The sequence below is a fragment of the Ylistrum balloti genome, unplaced genomic scaffold (assembly GCF_031769215.1).
Source record: "Ylistrum balloti isolate Yb309-2 unplaced genomic scaffold, AGI_CSIRO_Ybal_v1 Utg370800, whole genome shotgun sequence".
In the NCBI taxonomy this organism is placed as follows: Eukaryota; Metazoa; Mollusca; class Bivalvia; order Pectinida; family Pectinidae; genus Ylistrum; species Ylistrum balloti.
The window spans coordinates 96,323-114,337 of NW_026782466.1; the positions used below are offsets into that span (position 1 = coordinate 96,323).

Here is an 18,015-nt window from a genome sequence, read left to right on the forward strand (position 1 = left end):
AACAAACGGAGCCTGGGCCTCTCCTATTTACTGGAACAAACAGAGCCTGGGCCTCTCCTATTTTCATGGAACAAACAGAGCCTGGACCTCGCCTATATCAGGGATTAGACTGAGCCTGGACCTCTCCTATATCATGGATTAGACAGAGCCTGGACCTCTCCTATATCATGCATTAGACAGAGCCTGAACCCCTCCTATTTAATAGAATAAACTGAGCCTGGGCCTCTCCTCTTTACTGGAACAAACAGAGCCTGGGCCTCTCCTATTTTCATGGAACAAACAGAGCCTGGACCTCTCCTATTGAATGGAATAAATAGAAAAGTCCTTTTCAATCTTCAAACCTGATCTATTGCAATATCCTGGCTGCAATACGGAACTTTATCAGATGTCCAGAATTCATTACTATTATATATATATATATATTTTTTTTTGTGTACTTTGCAAGGAAACCATAACAAAAGCCATTTATACTGAAGACACAAATTGTTCACAACTTACAGCTGCTGTTATTGGGATTTTGAGAAATAGGCAATAATGTAGATTTAGACAAAGCAGCTGTTAGGCTCATGGGGCTCATTACAGTGAGCAAAATACTGACAGTAGCAGGAATAGCACACAATCAAGCATTCGGTTTAGCAATTTTCCCCCTTCCTTGGAGATTGGTGGGGGTGGGGTGGGGGGAGAGGCTAATGAAAAATTAAAAAAGAAGTGTTAAATAAGAAAGACAGAAAAAGAGAAGAACCTATGTTGAACAAAAGTAACAAATAAAAATCTATCTTTACTAGTGTTTCATATTGTGCACAGTGTGTTTACTCAAACTGGTGGTGTGGAATGCTTTGAACAAAAATCTCACAGGTACAATATGACATACAACTAATTAAAGCATTGGCAGCATTCGGTATCTCTCACTAACTCCTTTTAGGGATCACAATTAACATGGTAAGGAAAATTGCAATTAACTGTGACATTGAAGCTGAAAGGTGTGAAAAGGCATGAAAAAGAACATTTCACTTTACCTCTGATTCCTTACTGTGGCCATGTCATTCAACAACTTTTGACACCTACTGTGACCTTGGCATGGCCTGAACTTTGACCTCAAGCAATGGTGACCTCAGCATTACCACAGCTGTTACCATTAAGCCTTTTGTCAACTTACTTGGAGTTTGACCTTATCTAAGTATAACCCTTATGCAATGACCTTGTTATTGCCTTCCTTTGACCAATGACCTTGACCTTGATATAAGTGCCAGGATCTTAACCCTGACTTTATCAAAAACCTCTTATACTGAATTGTTTTTAACTCAAAATGAATTGGATGATTTAAGCATTCAGCAATGAAAATCAGAAAGGAAAATTTGCTCTAAACACCAACTTTTGACTTATTTCAAATCAACATACTAAAACAGAAATTATAAAAAAAAAAACAGTGTGCTGCTTGTATTTCCTGGTTCAGACCTGATCTTTTGACCTTGACACTGGTTTGGACATTTTCCTGATGGTCCAGCTACAAAATGTCTATTTTGCTACACTGAATTCTTGAGACGTTTACTTTCAAGGATTTAAAATGACATACACAGATACCACAGACTTTTATAAATAGACAAATATCTACGACTAACGACTAACGTACAAATATCTCTAGTACACCAGCTCACAATATATAAACATGCAGTTGGGTTGGGGACGAGGGTAGAACTCACATAAAAGCCCTATAATTATTTCCAATTTTCTGCAAATGCAGGTCGTATCGGCTATCTATGAAGGCCTCTGATGAAGCATACTGGCGGGTGAGTGAAACTACTCCCGCTATTTCATGGAACAATTCATTATTTTCTACCTTCACCTGTGATGGTTACAAACAAAAGTAACACAAAAACAAACAAGTTAAGTCATAAATCAGTTGTAGAATATATCACTCAATGGTCACCAATTGCCGAAAAAAAAAATGTAGAAATCTGCTGGTCTTCAATAAACTGGCTTCAAACTCCTCTTACACAGGAAATATCTACAAATCCTTTAACAAAATACTGTGTAAATAACAGAAGTATGACAGGGCACATTATGATTTTAGATCTGTGCTGTGATTTGAAACACTTTGACCTTGAACTTTGACTCTTATCAAAAGGAATCAATAATATTCATTCTTTTCTATGGGAGAGAAGAATGCCACTGAAATATGCTGACCCCAAAATTTAAATATTGAATACAAAGCAAGCCTGACTTTTGATCTCTGACTCTGTACAAATTTTTTTCTTTCGTTAAGGGAAAGAAGTGTATTTCTAATGCAAGTCTTCTTAATGACATGTGTTTCCCCCCTTGAAAATCATACTGACCACACATTCTGATAAAGGACCCTCAGTGATCTTGACCTCCGACCCCTGACTCCTAATTCCAACAGGGTTTGTTTTTTTATGAAGACGAATTATCCTCCATTGTACATTTTTCTCTGAATTATGCTGACAATCTGTTTACTAAATTGATTTGATTCACCAACTTTTATGGAAATGTGTACACTTTATTTACTAAAACTCTACAAATACAGAAATTGGTTATCAATAATAATATGCATTGAAATATTTACCAAAATCCTACAGTGATACTGCAGCTTTATCATTATCATTAAATTATGTTCAATTTTGAAAATGATAAGATTGTTAGATTTGAATACAGCAACAATATGAGTAAGCAATCACAATTGTGAATCATGACAATGTGTTATTCAACATAGTTTACCACAACAATATGTAACTTAAAGTAGCTTACTAGACAATGTGTAACTCAAAGTAGCTTACCACGACAACATGTAACTCCTGTTTTAAGTTGCAAACCGCGACAAGATGGAACTCAATGTAGCTCATCGCAATAACATGTACAGTAAATCAAAGTAGCTCCCTGTGACAATGTGTAACTCAGAGTAGTTAACTGCAACAATGTGTAACTCAAAGTAGCTCCCTGTGACAATGTGTAACTCAGAGTAGCTAACTGCGACAATGTGTAACTCAGAGTAGCTAACTGCGACAATGTGTAACTCAGAGTAGCTTACCACAACTTTTTGTAACTCAAATTAGTTAACCCCGACAATGTGTAACTCAAAGTAGTTTACCGCGACAATGTGTGACTCAAAGTAACTTACCACGACAATGTGTAACTCAAAGTGGCTTACCACGACAATGTGTAACTCAAAATAGTTAACTGCAACAATGTGTAACTCAAAGTAGGTTATCATGACAATGTGTAACTCAAAGAATCTTACTGCGACAATGTGTACCTCAAAGTAGTTAACCGTAACAATGTGTAACTCAAAGTGGCTTACCACGAAAATGTGTAACTCAGAGTAGTTAATTGTAACAATGTGTAACTCAAAGTGGCTTACCGCAACTTTTTGTAACTCAAAGTAGTTAACCATAACAATGTGTAACTCAAAGTAGTTAACCACGACAATGTGTGACTCAAAGTAGTTAACCACGACAATGTGTGACTCAAAGTAGTTAACCACGACAATGTGTAACTCAAAGTAGTTAACCGCAACAATGTGTATCACAAAGTAGCTTACCGCAACTTTTTGTAACTTGAAGAAGCTTACCTAACTTTCTGTAACTCGAAGTACCTTACCACAACAATGTGTAACTCAAAGTAGTTAACCAAGACTGTGTATCTAAGGTTAGCTCTAGTGGCATAGTCAACCATGATAAGAAGAAAGTTGTTATTTCATTTTTAGACAGAGTTTATCAATTTTAGATCCTTTTATTTCTATGCATTTAATAAAATACAACATTTACTTTATGTTTGATCAGTACGAAACAAATATTTAGAGAAACAAATATTCAAAGATTAATCTGCAGAGACATAAATAGTGTACATGTACTTACTTTTCCAACACCTGAGTGAGCGTGACCTAATTTCACTACCACAGGAAACTTTGGAGTGAGCACCTGTAACAAAGCAGTAAGTATGTCCCTTTAAATGATGATGAAAATGATATCAATCAATTAAGATAATGGAATTTTTTCAAACATTTTCATCCATTGTCTTGACATATACTCATTAGAGGTGCTTTTTTTTAAAAAAAAATTTTCCCCTTTTTCTTTTTTTTTCAAAATCAGCAAAATTATGGCAAAATTTTTGTACCACTAGTAGCATCAAACATGAACTCAGCTTCAGCATACTGACATTTTAATCATTCATAAAGATATGTTCAGAATACTTATAATTCATCACAACAAAATAAACATTTTAAGTAAATACAGCCAAGTACACATGCAACATATCATATTATTGTGAGATAATCCAATAAATAAAGTTTATAATATTTGTGTCCTACAATGTAAAAAAAATGTCCCTTTGTCTTCATATAAAGTTCTCATTGTAAGTATAGGTATCAAAGTTTATACAATTATCATTGTGTCTTAATGTGAATACATCATTGTGTCTTAATGTGAATACATCATTGTGTCTTAATGTGAATACATCATTGTGTCTTAATGCAAATACAACATTGTGTCTTAATGTGAATACATCATTGTGTCTTAATGTGAATGCATCATTGTGTCTTAATGTGAATGCATCATTGTGTCTTAATGTGAATGCATCATTGTGTCTTAATGTGAATGCATCATTGTGTCTTAATGTGAATGCATCATTGTGTCTTAATGTGAATGCATCATTGTGTCTTAATGTGAATACATCATTGTGTCTTAATGTAACTACATCATTGTGTCATATAACATTGTGTCTTATTGTGAATACATCATTGTGTCTTAATGTGAATACATCATTGTGTCTTAATGTGAATACATCATTGTGTCTTAATGTGAATACATAATTGTGTCTTAATGTGAATACATCATTGTGTCTTAATGTGAATGCATCATTGTGTCTTAATGTGAATGCATCATTGTGTCTTAATGTGAATGCATCATTGTGTCTTAATGTGAATGCATCATTGTGTCTTAATGTGAATGCATCATTGTGTCTTAATGTGAATGCATCATTGTGTCTTAATGTGAATGCATCATTGTGTCTTAATGTGAATACATCATTGTGTCTTAATGTGTAAACATCATTGTGTCTTAATGTCAATACGTAATTGAGTCATCATTGTGTTTTAATGCAAATACAAAATTGTGTCTTAATGTGCATACAACATTGAGTACACCATTGTGTCTTGATGTGTAAACATTAATGTCCTGAAGAAATTTGAAATATTTCTTTCTCAATAAAAGACCTCTCATTAGGATACATGAGAACAGGATGATCATACATGACAAAACTCTGGACATATTTTGGTAATGAAAAACAGTAAAAGTCAAGTTGTATATCAGCAACATTAACAATAATCTATTTGATTCATCTGATGTTATCAAGATAAGACACGTGATAATAATTTCACCACAACTGAAGTCGACACCACACAGTTGTACCAGATGTCGATTGTTTCAAAGTGCACTCCCCATCATAAACATATAAGGACTTTTGGCTTGCAACATGTCCTCCCTCGTCAGCACTTCAGCCGGTCCTATACAGTATTTATGTGGGAGGCCATAACTGTCCAAATTTTTCTCTCTGGTTGAAGTCACAATAATCCAAAGCACTGCACTTCACTACCACCTGTTGTGGGTGTGTAGTTTGTTCAGTTCTCTATTCTCATACTGGTCTGTTCTTTTGAATCCATCAAACCACTTCACACAATATTGTAGCTACTCTAATGAGTTGTAAGCTAAAAGCATTTGCTTGTCTCTAACATCAATTATAACTATATCCATTCATTTTTTTATGTAATATCAACTATCAAACCATATATAGTGACAATATTTCATACAATTAAACAAATAAGTTTCTAAAATTTCTTTGTTCATTCATTTCCACTATCACATGACAAATTTAGCGCAGAGGTATAAAATACAAAAATGATGGGAAAAAAAATCATGGTATTGTTCAACAGCAGCTCATAGGAGTTCAGAAACACCTGTTTAATGTTTTGAAATGTATAAAGAAATATGTAACGAAAATCTGTTAAATCTTGGGATAATCATGCTGTTTGAATTCACGGAATTCGACTGTATAGAGAAGGTGTTACTCTGTAGTACAATAAGCTGGTGTTGACCAGATGCAAGGTCACACATCTTTGTCTGATCCTCTATTCATGAATAAATTCAGACATGAGTCAATTTTTTTCTCCGTTGGACCGAGAGTTGTTTGTTTGCAATGGACAAACCTAATGTTCTTATTTTGCTTTCTGAGGATAATGGAATAAACTTTCCTAGGCCTGTATCAATATTTGCAGTTTTGTTGCAATTTATACCTGAAAAATATAACTCAAGTAATCTTGAAAACGGTATGTTTATCCAATAAAACAGACACTTTCTTTAAACACATTTCAAACCACCACTGAATAGAATTAAGGAAAAGTTACAGCAGTTCTCAAAGTTCTCAAGGTCACAACCAAAGGTCACTTTTACATTTCATGAGCAAATTATAACTTTCAGGTACAAAACTAGGACACACTTAATGTTCAACACACTTTAGATTGTTGTGTACGTCACAAGGTTGGCACGTTACCTTAAAATTAGGAATGAAAATTTGAAACCTAGAGAAAAACAATTTCCAATTATTTCAGTCAATGTAAAATGTAAAAGTAAATTGATTGTTTGACTGGCAGAGGGTTGTACACTAAATGACCTTCACACCAAGCAATAAGCTTTCTGGTTGATCTTTGTGACAATGATGAAAGCAAGACAAGGATAAAAATTGGGTTTAGATTACAGTTGGCTGACAGACCCAACGTTTCACGGCGTATGGATTTATTTAGTTTTAGTGGGATAGGCCAGCTTTCCTTAGGATTGAAACAAAGCTTACCATAATTTTACATGTACTTGGTAACACACAAGTCACAGATAATGTTGTAAAAAGAACAAGAGGCCTCATGGGCATGTACCGTTCATGTGGTATTCAAGGTTCATCAAAGCATTAGCATACACACCATAGGCATTGAAATTTAAGTGGGCAAATTCAATCAATTCTAACCAACTTCCAAAACAAACTTAATCTTTTAACACTCAGCTCTAAACAGTGACAGTTAGGACCAGCATTAAAAATAACTGTCATTTCTTTTTACTTTCCATTTCTCAAAATTTGTCAGACTTCAACCTAGAAGCATCATTCAACCAGATATTCTGTGTCTCTATCTTTTGGTTTACCAGAAGAAATCTTTAACAGGTTTTGATGTGTGAACATGAGTATGGTTCAAGATCATTGCTTGTACATTTTGTCAGGTTCCATCTGAGAGACTTACTTGCCAAATATAATGCTTCTGGGTATCAGTAGAAGTCATTCGAAGGTTTCAACGAAATTTAACCTATGACCTTGAATATAGGTCAAGGTAATTTCTTTTCGCAAACCTTGTCATGATTTACACTAGGAACTTATCAGGCAAGTAGCATTCTTCAGGATCTTTCAGTTGGTCAGAAGAAGCCGTTTAAATGTTTTGACAAAGTAGACTTCTATGACCTTGAATATGAGTCAAGGTCTTTTCTTCCACAAACTTTGTCAGGCTTCATACAAGCAACAAACTAGCCAGTCAAAGATGTTAAAAATGGAAAAGATGACGCCAGATGGATGGATAAATGATAGACAACAGATGAAGGATGATGGACAACATGCATGGATGACCACGTTAGGCCATGTGAGATCAAAATTATCAAGCATCTCTCCAAAATCACAAAATATTACATTGGAGAACATCAAGACATGAAATAGACCCAGAGTCAAAAGAAAAGTTGTACGCAGCCCGTGAACAAAGTTATTATTAGTCAACCCACAATGTTAAAACAAAATTTTCAACTTTACCAGAAGGGAGGGAAAGTTGTCACAATTAGCTAAAGGTGACACTGATGCCAAAGACTTCAAGTAAAAGTACAGAAGAGGTACCTAGTCAACTGGGCTTACAGAATACAGGAAAGGTATAGTCCTCTTGTCAAGTTCTAACCTATAAAATCCTGCAGCATTATACCATGACCACGGGGACCTGTCCTAATAGATACAGAATAGAAAGGAATGTTTCTACAATAAAACATAGAATAAAATGTAATTCAAATCTAGTACCATTAAGTGGTTTAATAGATATAAATGTATTCTCAAAATGAAACGGTTCTATCTGGTCATATCTATATCAATTGGATCTATTTTTATCACAAATTCAGACATAGATTCTTTAGTGTAGAAATACTGGTGAACTGTAGTTGTGAACGGATTTCTTTATCAATGTGTATAAACAAAAAGCCAGCTTGATTAAACAAAAACATGTGGGAACCATTTGCTTCTTTCAGATAGCAAACTAACATACCCAAACTTCCCTCCATAAGATGAATGTATACAGTAAAAACTCAGTATAATCCTACACATGCAGTATAATACACACACTATAATGACACCCTCAGTATAATGACAACCTCAGTACAATGGCAACTTTGGACCATCTTAGTAAGAAGACCCTCAGTATAATGACAGCCTCAGACAACAGCTCGCACAATCTCAGTATAATGACAATTCCAGTATAATGACACCCTCAGTATAATGACAACCTCAGTATAACGACACCATAAGTATAATGACACCCTCCATACAATGGCAACTTATGACCATCTTAATAACAAGACCCTCAGTATAATGACAGCCTCAGACAACAGCTTGCACAATCTCAGTATAATGACAATTCCAGTATAATGACACTCTCAGAATAAAGACACCATCAGTATAATGACACCCTCCATACAATGGCAACTTATGACCATCTTAATAACAAGACCCTCAGTATATTGACAACCTAAGTATGATGACAACCTAACTATAATGACAACCTCAGATAATGACAACCTCAGTATATTGACAAACTCAGTATAATGACAACCTCAGTATAATGACAACCTCAGTATATTGACAAACTCAGTATAATGACAACCTCAGTATAATGACAACTTCAGTATATTGACAACCTCAGTATAATGACAACCTAAGTATTATGACAACCTCTGTATAATGACAACCTCAGTATATTGACAAACTCAGTATAATTACAACCTGAGTATTATGATAACCTCTGTATAATGACAACCTCAGTATATTGACAAACTCAGTATAATGACAACCTTAGTATAATGACAACCTCAGTATATTGACAACCTCAGTATAATGACAACCTAAGTATTATGGCAACCTCTGTATAATGACAATCTCAGTATATTGACAAACTCAGTATAATGACAACCTAAGTATAATGACAACCTCAGTATTATGACAACCTCTGTATAATGACAACCTCAGTATAATGACAACCTAAGTATTATGACAACCTCTGTATAATGACAACCTAAGTATTATGACAACCTCTGTATAATGACAACCTCAGTATATTGACAAACTCAGTATAATGACAACCTAAGTATTATGACAACCTCTGTATAATGACAACCTAAGTATTATGACAAATTCAGTATAATGACAACCTAAGTATTATGACAACCTCTGTATAATGACAACCTCAGTATATTGACAAACTCAGTATAATGACAACCTAAGTATTATGATAACCTCAGTATATTGACAAACTCAGTATAATGACAACCTAAGTATTATGATAACCTCAGTATAATGACAACCTCAGTATAATGACAACCTCAGTATTATGACAACCTAAGTATTATGATAACCTCAGTATATTGACAAACTCAGTATAATGACAACCTAAGTATTATGATAACCTAAGTATTATGACAACCTCTGTATAATGACAACCTCAGACAACCTTAATAATGAAAACCTCATTAAAACGCTCACCATAGTATTTAAAAACATCAATGTCTTTATTTTAGACAAAAGCATACTTCATACCATCTTTTATATTACCTATAATTGTTTCCAACAAGGAAAATTTTGCCAAAGTTAACATGAATCTCATAATCAGCATGCAACATTCTATGCCCTGTACGATTAATAACGATTGCTTGTTCACAAACCCGACATCCATGTCTCTGTCAGTTTGATGAGTAACAAAAACTGATTTAGTGCAGTGTGATGGTATTGAAAATCAGTACATGTCTGTGTAAGCATCATCCCAAACTCCAGATTACTGCTACCATTTTTTAATTTCAAGGCAAATTTGATTTGTAATGTTGAAGGCTGTACAGTTTTATACATGTGTTGGCACGAGACCACTACTTTCTAATTATGTGTGTAGGAATTTACGCACGCCCTGTGTGTGTGATAAAACAGATCATTCTCTTGGGAAAGAGGCAGAAGATAACGTACCTGGATTATCTCATATATGACTTATTCCTGGTGTTGAATGATTCAGGATTGTGTGGGCAGGGACCGGCCAATATAAAGATTCCATTACAACAGTCATATTAAGCATATTTTGAACAGCAAGTCATGCATAGCATTACCCTGTTATTATTAATGGTTTTTATTCAACAAATTTCCTCTTTTCCTTTTTTTGGGCAATTATTATACAGTAGTTGACAAATTTAAAAATCTGTTGTAAAATGTTATGGCCAAACAGACAGATGGTTGAATGGATCATGCTGGTTGAACAGCACATACAATATTGAACATATTATTCAACCATTTATGTTATACTTTAATAAACTATAGTATGTTGTTTCTGCCTTTAAAGTCTAATTGAAAAGGGTTTATGTGGTAACAGTTACAAATGAAAGAATTCTGTGATATGTATAAACAAGTAACTCGGTTACTATCAAGGACAAGTGGTCTACACCTACGTAAACAGAGTGAAACAATTTTTTTATCAACAATATGCAGGTGCCCTTGATCTGTACTTGCCTTACCTTTAATTATCTATTATTACTTGTAAACATCCTTTGTCTTCTGTATGTCACACCTACTTTTGTACCTGTAAACACCTGTGTTTATCTGACCCAGTTTAACTGGTAACATTTAATCAATGACTACATCACTGTACTGCATTATACAGCAACATACTCTTCTGTATAGCAACAGGTTCTTTCAGAAAACAATACCAAGCCATATGAAAATTCACAAACAGAATTCATCATCTTTTTTTTTCATGTAAGTATCTCAAACAAAAGGCCTAATATGCCTATATCACTTCAAATACTAGCATATTTATAAACCTCCGTCTGAACTCTTCATCTACAAATATATTTTTCTGCATGATTTCAGCTGATATTTAGTCAAGAATCTTTCAAATTTAGTAGAGATTTTTACAATGTAAAAATACAAGTAAAAATGTTTACCACTTTGATGTACAACTTGCTAAGTCGGAGTGTTAAAACAAATCTGACACCAGTAAGGTTCAAGGTAACTTTTAAAGCTATAATTGTTCTCAGCTAAATATGATGAAGCTAGGCCTTTTGGCTCAGCAGAAGAAGATTATTGAGTGTTTAATAATAAATCTAACCACTATGACCTTGAATATAGGTCAAGATTATATCTTTTCACTATCTGTGAAAAGTTTCATCTTAAGATTTTTGAACCTATAAAGCAAATATCATGACCTTGAACCTTATGGTTCTTCAGAAGAAGAGGCTAAAAAGAGGTATTAATGGCTGTATCTCTTATCTTGTTCCATCATGCAGACTCATAAATGGCCTCAATGGTCCAATTCCATTATACTTTTCAGCAAGTGAAATTGTTTTGTGTCTTGTTGCTAGCCAAAATAGCAGTTCAGTTTGCTGTCTTTATATAATTCGATGAGACATAAAGGAAATAAATTGATTTCATAGAAAATCAATGAAACCTCACCCTTACAAAGCCTGTTGTCTCATAAAAATGTTTTCTGTTGTCTACCAAACACACTGCATGTTGTTTATCAAACATACTTTCTGTTGTTTACCAAACATACTTTCTGTTGTTTACCTAATACTTCCTGTTATTTATCAAACATACTTCCTGTTGTATACCTAATACTTCCTGTGATTTATGAAACATACTTCCTGCTGTTTACCTAATACTTCCTGTTATTTACCAAACATACTTCCTGTTGTTTACCTAATACTTCCTGTGATTTATGAAACATACTTCCTGCTGTTTACCTAATACTTCCTGTTATTTACCAAACATACTTCCTGTTGTTTACCTAGCAGTTCCTGTTGTTTACCAAACATACTTCCTGTTGTTTACCTAGCAGTTCCTGTTGTTTACCAAACATACTTCCTGTTGTTTACCTAATACTTCCTGTTATTTACCAAACATACTTCCTGTTGTTTACCAAACATACTTCCTGTTGTTTACCAAACATACTTCCTGTTGTTTACCTAGCAGTTCCTGTTGTTTACCAAACATACATCCTGTTGTTTACCTAATACTTCCTGTTATTTACCAAACATACTTCCTGTTATTTACCAAACATACTTTCTGTTGTTTACCTAATACTTCCTGTTATTTACCAAACATCCTTCCTGTTATTTACCAAACATACTTTCTGTTGTTTACCTACTTCCTGTTATACTTCCTGTTGTTAGTTCCTGTTGTTTACCAAACATCCAGTTCCTGTTATTTACCAAACATACTTTCTGTTGTTTACCTACTTCCTGTTTTACCAAACATCCTTCCTGTTATTTACCAAACATACTTTCTGTTGTTTACCTAATACTTCCTGTTATTTACCAAACATCCTTCCTGTTATTTACCAAACATACTTTCTGTTGTTTACCTAATACTTCCTGTTATTTACCAAACATACTTCCTGTTGTTTACCTAGCAGTTCCTGTTGTTTACCAAACATACTTTCTGTTGTTTACCTAATACTTCCTGTTATTTACCAAACATCCTTCCTGTTATTTACCAAACATACTTCCTGTTGTTTACCAAACATACTTCCTGTTGTTTACCTAGCAGTTCCTGTTGTTTACCAAACATCCTTCCTGTTATTTACCAAACATCCTTCCTGTTATTTACCAAACATACTTCCTGTTGTTTACCTAGCAGTTCCTGTTGTTTACCAAACATACTTCCTGTTGTTTACCTAGCAGTTCCTGTTGTTTACCAAACATACTTCCTGTTGTTTACCTAATACTTCCTGTTATTTACCAAACATACTTCCTGTTGTTTACCAAACATTCTTCCTGTTGTTTAGCTAGCAGTTCCTGTTGTTTACCAAACATACTTTCTGTTGTTTACCAAACATACTTCCCGTTGTTTACCTAGCAGTTCCTGCTGTTTACCAAACATACTTCCTGTTGTTTACCTAATACTTCCTGTTATTTACCAAACATACTTCCTGTTGTTTACCAAACATTCTTCCTGTTGTTTAGCTAATACTTCCTGTTATTTACCAAACATACTTCCTGTTGTTTACCAAACATACTTCCTGTTGTTTACCAAACATTCTTCCTGTTGTTTAGCTAATACTTCCTGTTATTCACCAAACATTCCAATTCCAGAAATGCAGATTAAACTTAAGAGAAACATAAATAATTTCTGTAAATTGCTTGATTCATCTATAGAGGTTACCATACCATTGCCTAATCCAAACAATTTGGATGATTGTGTGCAGACATGATAAACACTGATTACAGGGTTTAATTGCTTAATGAAGAGATTTTCAATAATTTAATAGGAGTTATTGCTTCACATGATATCATTAAGATGTAATAGATGTTCCTATTATAACAGGACTTCCTGTCCTGCTTCCATTCCCCTCCCTCTCAGTCATCATCAAGTAAACAAAACACATTTAGCATTAGTCATACAAACACAATGGGCATCTGAATACAGAAATATCAAACATCAAACACTCACATCTATATCCTTTCCAAAACACCACAACTCTCATGCTATTTCAATTTTGCTATGAAATGTACCTCATTTAAATCACATCCAAATTGTACTTTAGAGCCAAGACTGGTGTATCATTCATGTAGAAACTATGTAACTTATTAAGGCCAGAGTGGTGTGGGTGTTAGCTAATCTGACTTGTCAAGTATGTTAATATACCAGGCAAGTCTTGTCGCATAAATTGGTGATTGAGATAATCATTTATGAACTGACTCTGAACATCCCCCACACAACTTGGATTTCCCTCAGCCTCCCCAAGCCCCTGGATGTACAGATCATGCCAATTGCTATCCCTTTTTCGCTCTGAACCAACCCTCATCTGACCTTTAAGATGTTACACGGTACTATTTGGTCTGTAATTCCAGACACTTAAGGTGATAATTTGACTGTAAAAGAGGAATCTTGAGAGGTAAACTGATTATATTGGAGCATAATCAGTGTTTGAGGGGTTAATCAGCTGTGATAAAAAGGGGCTGGACCACAACTTATCACTGTGTAACACAGACAGTGATACGGCTAGCTGACTCATTAATTGCACTCATCTAATTAGTCATATAATTAGTAGGACACCCAATAGATTTCTAATTAATATATGTTCCCTAAAGGAGGATCATCAATTAATTTACCCGAATGTCTTCGATGAACAGCATCAATGATACATTAAACTGATTTGATTTGGGTATTTATGATGATACTGACAAATACTTATAGATCAAATACCACATAAAATGAATATTAAGGTACTTCGACATTATGATCACCAAACGGAAGTCGTTTTGAAGTCGTTTTGAAGTCGTTTTGAAGATTCATTAAGGTTTAGTAAGCAATAAAATGTATCAGTAATGATGCCTGGGACTAGTCACACATCAATGAACTCGTAACATGAAAAATATGTCTTTCATATTCCAGAAGAGCCTATAAGGGCATACTTCTGTGGGTTACATATTAACATGGCAACAAGGTTTGTGATTCATACATCATCTAGTATTCACTGTGTCATAGGTTGGAGTCTCAGGGTATCACTGAGTCATAGGTCTGGGTCCCAGGGTGTCACTGAGTCATAGGTTTGGGTCCTAGGGTGTCACTGGGTCATGGGTCTGAGTCCCAGGGTGTCACTGGGTCTTCAGTCTGGGTCCCAGGGTGTCACTGGGTCTTCGGTCTGGGTCCCAGGGTGTCACTGAGTCATAGGTTTGGGTCCCACGGTGTCACTGAGTCATAGCTTTGGGTCCCACGGTGTCACTGAGTCATAGGTCTGGGTCTCAGGGTGTCACCATTTTGTAGGTTTGGGTCCCATGGTGTCACTGGGTCATACGTTTGGCCCCCAGGATGTCACTTTGTCATGGGTCTGAGTCCCAGCGTGTCACTGAGTCATAGGATTGGGTCCCAGGGTGTCACTGAGTCATAGGTTTGGGTCCCAGGGTGTCACTTAGTCATATGTTTGGCCCCCAGGATGTCACTGGGTTATGGGTCTGAGTCCCAGGGTGTCACTTGGACAAATGGTTACACTGTGTCTCAGGTCTGTGTAAGAGAATCCCACTAGCTCACAGACCTCATTATCCAGTGTTTTACTGGGTATGATATGTATGGATCACAAAACCTATGGGCTAAAGTCATAGGTGTGGGTAGCCAGGAGGCCATAAGACCTCCCTAGGTCATAGGTCAAATCTACAGGGTCCCAATGGATTATACAAGTAGGTCACAGTAAGTGGTCTACGCCATCTCTCCTGTCCTCAAAAATTGTATCACACAAGCAAGCGTGAGATGTTTAAAATTATTTAAGTTGTTGAAGTGGTTTTCAGATGTCACGCTTTCACTTGGGTCAAAATATGCGTCTGTTTCTCAGAAATTTCAATGCATTTCATGACAGCTATCAAAAATCTGAGAGCTTTAATGTTGTTTTCTATGAAAGTGTGTAATGATGTTATGTTTCATGCACAAACATTCAAAAGAGACAATCAAAATCACAATATGAATTCTTTTGAAGAACCAGAATTTTACTGGGAAATACATTTATCAAGACTAATAGCAGATCTAGACTTCCGCAACGCTATGAGAATCAGATTATGTCGCTGAATCGCTGGTAATATTCAGACTTAGCTACAGTCCTGATGACACTCCAGGGCTGGGTCTTCAAAACAAGTGCCCTATTTTATGGTCAATGAACTGAAATCACATACATTTACTTATGTTAATGCCAAAATATTTACTGACTTTTAAAATGCCAATGTCTGAATCAAGTCAGTGATATGATAGGTATCCAGTAATCTGTGAACACAATCTCTTTATATAGAGATCTCTATCGACAGGTCTATTGAAACAGCTTCTGTTTACCTCTACAATCAAATACCAATGTCCAAATGTCCAGTGTCTGTCATTTTGACAGGATATTCAATATCTATGAATAAATAAACTTGACTTTCTCAGCAACCACAAGATTTAAAAAAAATTAAGTTAGCAATAAATCTTTAACTTGTTTCATTGTTTTCTTATTTTTAATATAGACTGTTCAGACAACAGAGAAAAATTTAAAAGAAAATAATATTTTTTTCAATTCTTCTGTGTGAAATGAAGATATTTAAGTGAAACAAGTTAAAACATTAAAATATGAAAATACCACTGTAAGTTAAAGACCAATACACAATTAATTAAGATTAAGCTAACCAGACACAGAATCTATTAAAATCTCTACAAACAACAATCAGGTTCATATAAGTATTGTCAGCTTAAAAAGTTAAAAAAAAATTAAATTAAATTTCTTTCCCTGATTTTCTGTACCAGAAGTTAACGAAAACAAGAGATGCAGTGGAAAAAGTTTTGTCTGTGACAACATAGTCTGTAACACTACAATATTTGTTAAATTCATAACAATTGTGTCAGATGTCAGTACTTAAATATAAACTTAACTTACACATGCCTGTAAGCACTTCCCAAAAAAAAAACAAAATTTTTAAAAAGTTAATAAAATAAAATAAAAGATTTAATGAGGTTATATAACTAAAGATTTTTATAAATTAAGATCCAAAATAATATTGCAGTGCTTTTAATTCCTTACTTGTCAAATACATTGTCTGGTTTTTATTTTATGAAATTCTTATCTATAATGTCACACCTGTCAGAATTCACCTGTCATATCTTATTATAAGATTTGCTGTATATACCAGTCATAAGTAATTGTATATCTAACCAGTGGTGGTAAACAACTTCCCAGCATAACAGATAAGATCTGGATATCTTAACTTCTTGTAAACACGATAATCAAAATGGTAGGTGTCCTTGTCGTATGTTTACCAAAATATACTGGTTGTGTTTGTATCAAAAATAAATTGTATGTTTTATGAAAGATAATCTTTATCTTGTATAACGAATTAAACACATTCAAAATTAAAAACAGAACTCAAAAAAAGATTTTTCAGTATATATATTTACAAAATATTTATCCGGCAATAAGCCCACGCCTGGTAATAAGCCCACCCATACATATCAATTGTTGCTCAGTAGAATGTTGTTTTATTTCCCATTAATTAGTAAAAACTTCGAACCTGACTTAATTTGAGATAGAAGTCATGTGTGTTGGGCCCTGGGAGTATTATAAGGAAACAAATTTATCCTCACAAACAAGTAACCAATCAGATTTTACTAAATATTAATACCAACAAAAAAACAGATCAAGTGTGTTTTTGAAGGGGAATATTGACCCAGGCCTCAAATCAGATAAAGTTCCTGAAAGATAAATTTATTTTACAAATTCTTGATAAATAGATAACTTGCTACAATATACTATAGCTTTATTATTTTTTCTCAAAAAAAAAAAAAAAAACAATGAAATCCGTTTAAATTTCTTAAATAATTTCAAATTTTTTATAAGGGTGTTTACCGTAACAGTGATATCTTGTCTTGATAATCTAAAGTTGTCAAAACGGATCCCTCACACTAGGAAAACTAGCACTGAAGCAGTGGGATGGTCTTTAGAACAAAGAGGTGGAGACCAATTTCCGACCAATCACAGTAAGTTATACTGTCCTCGGGTCTTAATCTCTCCGAGATTATCTGATTAAAGATTGTAACAGCCACGACTTGTAAAAACTGCACTGTAATTAAACGTAACTCTATTCGAAGGAAAATAAAGGGCAACGTGGCGTTGATCCTACAAGACTGTAGCAGATCTGATCATATCTCTGCCTCCCTGACTCAGGTGCGATATCA

General features: G+C 34.6%; 1 protein-coding gene across 1 annotated transcript in view; it reads right to left on the reverse strand.

The window, feature by feature from the left end:
- LOC132558599 (synapsin-like) overlaps nucleotides 1-18,015 on the reverse strand; it is a 90,827-nt gene that overhangs the window by 26,784 nt on the left and 46,028 nt on the right. The window contains exon 6 of the mRNA XM_060223187.1: nucleotides 3,870-3,932. Coding sequence (XP_060079170.1) covers nucleotides 3,870-3,932 — 63 coding nt within the window. The remainder of the gene's footprint in view (nucleotides 1-3,869; nucleotides 3,933-18,015) is intronic.